General features: G+C 39.2%; 1 protein-coding gene across 1 annotated transcript; it reads right to left on the bottom strand.

The window, feature by feature from the left end:
• Positions 1–1,116: 1,116 nt before the first annotated feature.
• On the bottom strand, positions 1,117–3,778 carry LOC147738022 (uncharacterized). Its single transcript, XM_086952084.1, has one exon. The coding sequence runs from the start codon at positions 3,244–3,246 to the stop codon at positions 2,101–2,103; it is 1,146 nt and encodes a 381-aa protein (XP_086808210.1). The 5' UTR covers positions 3,247–3,778; the 3' UTR covers positions 1,117–2,100.
• Between the last annotated feature and the right edge of the window lie 217 nt (positions 3,779–3,995).

Below are 3,995 nucleotides of genomic sequence, written 5' to 3'. Positions count from 1 at the left end.
AACAACAAATCCTACATCAAACCTCACATTTAACTGATGGAGAGCTATGAGCGACCTGAAGTGTAATACTGAGAAAAAGTAACCTGTAGAATTGCTGCAAATTAAAGTAAATTTAAAAAAAACTAATAAAGAACTACATATCCACCGCTGTGTGACATGGAAGGCGATTATTTCTCAATACAGCCCTTGTTTGTGATTACCTTACAGTGCTCACATTATCATCCGCGCTGGAAGAGATGGGAGCCTGGGATGTCTGGTCACAGAAGCTCATTTACATACAAAGGGGGGTGACAGCCTGTTCACAACGCACAGCACAACTTGTTTACGTAAAGTGCTTGTACACAGAACAGGGAAAAGTCTTGTATCTCTTTTTTCATTTTCTTTAATATATCCTGCACCTCGCTCTCTTCTTCTCTTTCTCTCATTTCAATTCATCATAAATTACTCAAATTCACTATTGCTTTATCAGCACTAAAGACACAGGCATCTGAGTGTTTGTGTGAGTGGTGCAAGAGAGGAACAGAGAACATGACAAAATTGCTTAATACATTGTAAATGTGAAACACTTTGGGGCTTAGGGGGTGGATAAAGAATAACGTCAGGAAACAAACGCAAATTAAAAGCATATTTTATTTATTGGCTGAAAACTGTTTAAAAATTAAATTTATAAGTTCCACATATCTATTTAAAAATATTTATACTTTCAGTCATTTCCGAGTTTAGTTACAAACTAATAGTGGGAAAACACATGATGTATAAAAACTGAAACCAAAAACTTATTTTTACATTATTTTATGTTTCTTGTTTTTAAAACAGGCCCTAAACCTTTCACGTGAAAATTATTATAAGGGCCTGACATCACTTCTTGTGATGTCACTACATGTGACGTCACTGAGATTTGCATATGATAATGGGCTCCTTCACTATTTTCCTTACTTGTGCCCTGTTTATTGGCTTGACATGGGTCTATAGGTATTAAAAATAAACATATAAATTCATAGGTGTTCAGCCCATTTCTCTGGTGATGTCACACATTGACATGTATTCGGCTGCTTCTTCTATTTTTAGGTGAGTACAAATAACGTGCCATTCCCCCTCCTTCCATTTCTCTCTATTTCTCGCCGATTTCTTTGTCTCTATCGCTCTCTTTATCTCTCACCCTCTCTGTCTCCCACACACTCCTATTAGCGTTAGCTTCATGAATGTCACTGCCACTTCTGGCATTCATACGACAAATCCTTTAGAACATTTGAGGACAAGGGACAATCAAGTGTAGAAGACGAGTTGCTAGGAGTGCAACTGATTGTCCTGGCACACATATGCTTTTGATGTGGGATTTCGCTATTTCACCACATTCTTCAAACAGAGTCTGCTGCTTACAGTTGCTCAATTCTGGTAAAAAGTAAGAGTTTGGCAAGTCACAAAATGAATAGGGAGAGCCCAGTCGGAGTCAGACTCAGTTATAAGGCCCGAGGCACGAGCTGATCCATCAACCGATAACAGTGTGTAAAAGATGCAGCAAACGTTAATTAAAAACAAGGTATATGGTCTTTTATATCTGAAAATAGATTTGTTGAACACCTGTGCTTCGCTTTAGTTCATTACATATGCTGCAGTAACATTTGTTAATAGTAATACATACATTTCACCAATGAAGCTTCCCATCTCCAGAGCCCTGACTACATGTCCACTCTGGGTGTGTTGGGTTCATGGGTGTTAGCACTAATCTGACAAGTTAGCTGGAAGGACCATTGTTAGTCCCAGTATTGTTCAGTGTTGCTTTTACAGGTAGTGTGATCAGGCGCGATTTAATGTTTTTTTTTGTATCTCTTCTACACCAAATAAAAATCCACAAAATTTCTTTTCTTTTAGTCCACAGTGTGCGTGCCTCCCACTGTGTATCCTGGTGCATCATGTCACTTTGCAATGTGTACGGAAGGGAACAATCACTGGAAACAAACACTTATAATTCTGCAAATACTCTTATCTGTTTTTCTTCTTTACTGCTAGTCGGCTGTTCTATCATCTGGTATTTCAATATCCCACATAAATAATTTTGATCTTTTTCTGTAATTCATTCCTCTCACAATAACGGTGTGTTCACTGATGTCTTTGTAGGTTTTCTAAACGACTAAAGCTCTTCACGCATTCAGTGCATTTGAATGGCTTTTCCCCTGTGTGTGTTCGCTGATGACTTTGAAGCTGTGATAACTGTCTAAAGCACTTTGCACATTCACTGCACTTGAATGGTTTTTCCCCCGTGTGTGTTCGATTATGACTTTGAAGGTGTAATAACTGACTAAAGCACTTTGCACATTCACTGCACTTGAATGGTTTTTCCCCTGTGTGTGTTCGCTGATGTCTTTGAAGGTGTGATAATTGACTAAAGCACTTTGCACATTCACTGCACTTGAATGGTTTTTCCCCTGTGTGTGTTCGTTGATGCTTTTGGAGGGTTGATAAGTGACTAAAGCACTTTGCACATTCACTGCACTTGAATGTTTTTTCTCCTGTGCAAGTTTGCTGATGACTTTTTAGGTCTGATAACCAACTAAAGCTCTTTACACATTCATTGCACTTGAATGGTTTTTCTCCTGTGTGTGTTCGCTGATGTCTTTGAAGGGTTGATAACTGACTAAAGCACTTTGCACCTTCACTGCACTTGAATGGTTTTTCCCCCGTGTGTGTTCGCTGATGACTTCTTAGGTTTGATAACTCACTAAAGCTCTTTTCACATTCACTGCACTTGAATGGTTTTTCTCCTGTGTGTGTTCGCTGATGACTTTTTAGGTGTGATATCTGACTAAAGCTCTGTACACATTCACTGCACTTGAATGGATTTTCCCCTGTGTGTGTTCGCTGATGTCTTCGAAGGCTTGATAACCGATTAAAGCACTTTTCACATTCACTGCACTTGAATGGTTTTTCCCCTGTGTGTATTCGCTTATGTTTTTGGAGGTTTGATAAGTGACTAAAGCACTTTGCACATTCAATGCAATGATATAGCTTTTCCCCTGTGTGTGTTCGCTGATGACTTTGAAGGTTTGATAACTGACTAAAGCTCTTTACACATTCACTGCACTTGAATGGTTTTTCTCCTGTGTACATGTGCTGATGAATCTGGAGTAGTGTTGACAAACTAAAGCTCTTGCTGCATGTGTACGATTCTTCTTTCTTGGTTAGTGTCTGTGGGTCGGGTATATATTTGCCTATATCCCATGACTGCATTTCCTGATGGGCCAACATGGCTGATAAAGTGCTTGTGTTTTTTTCTCACACACTTTATATGTGTGCAGTATTTTGCACGTTTGATTTGTGTTTTAACAACAAAATGCGATAGCCACCAAATATTTGCCACACTCCTTATATGTAGAAGGTGTCTTTGTAGGCGATTGTGCCTTTAGATTGGATAATGGTAATGCACACTTGTGGGTAAAGATGTATCTTCCTTCTGGCCGGTGCAAATAGGGACAGTCTGTTGTATTTTAGATAGAAGAACTCCTCTTTCATTTGCCTGTCAATTGTCTGGCTCCGCTCTGTTGTGCTTTTCTCTGGTTGCTGTGGTTTGGCCAGAAAGAGTTTAAAATTCACCTAGAGCACTGAATTATGGCTTGTCGTCATTTTAGAAAACAGAGCCCTGTGGTAATCACACTATACCGATCCCATGATCAAATCTGGTGTTGGACACTTGTTTATACAGGATGCGGTTTGTTATTGTTGTTGCCTTAATTTTCCGAAGGTCATTTCTTCATCTTGTGGCGTGGAGGTGCACAGCTCAGCCTCTTGCCCTTGATCTGTCAGTTTGTGTGCAGGTTCCTCTGTCGCCGACTGCGCTGATGTTTTCCTGAATACTGTAGCTCGATATTTCTGCTATTATTGAAGATTTACAGCATTAGCTTCATTATTGATGGTCATTTCATACATTCAAGGCTTGTTTCCTGTTGGATGTAAAGACATTTCAAATTACTAAATTGAAATATAATGGAATGAGAATT

This window comes from Lissotriton vulgaris, chromosome 1_1 (assembly GCF_964263255.1).
Source record: "Lissotriton vulgaris chromosome 1_1, aLisVul1.2, whole genome shotgun sequence".
Lineage (NCBI taxonomy): Eukaryota > Metazoa > Chordata > Amphibia > Caudata > Salamandridae > Lissotriton > Lissotriton vulgaris.
This window is presented reverse-complemented; position numbering and strand designations above follow the sequence as displayed.

Excerpts from the sequence above, each read along its gene's own strand:
- LOC147738022 (XM_086952084.1), bottom strand. The coding sequence starts at position 3,246 with ATGTTGGCCCATCAGGAAATGCAGTCATGGGATATAGGCAAATATATA.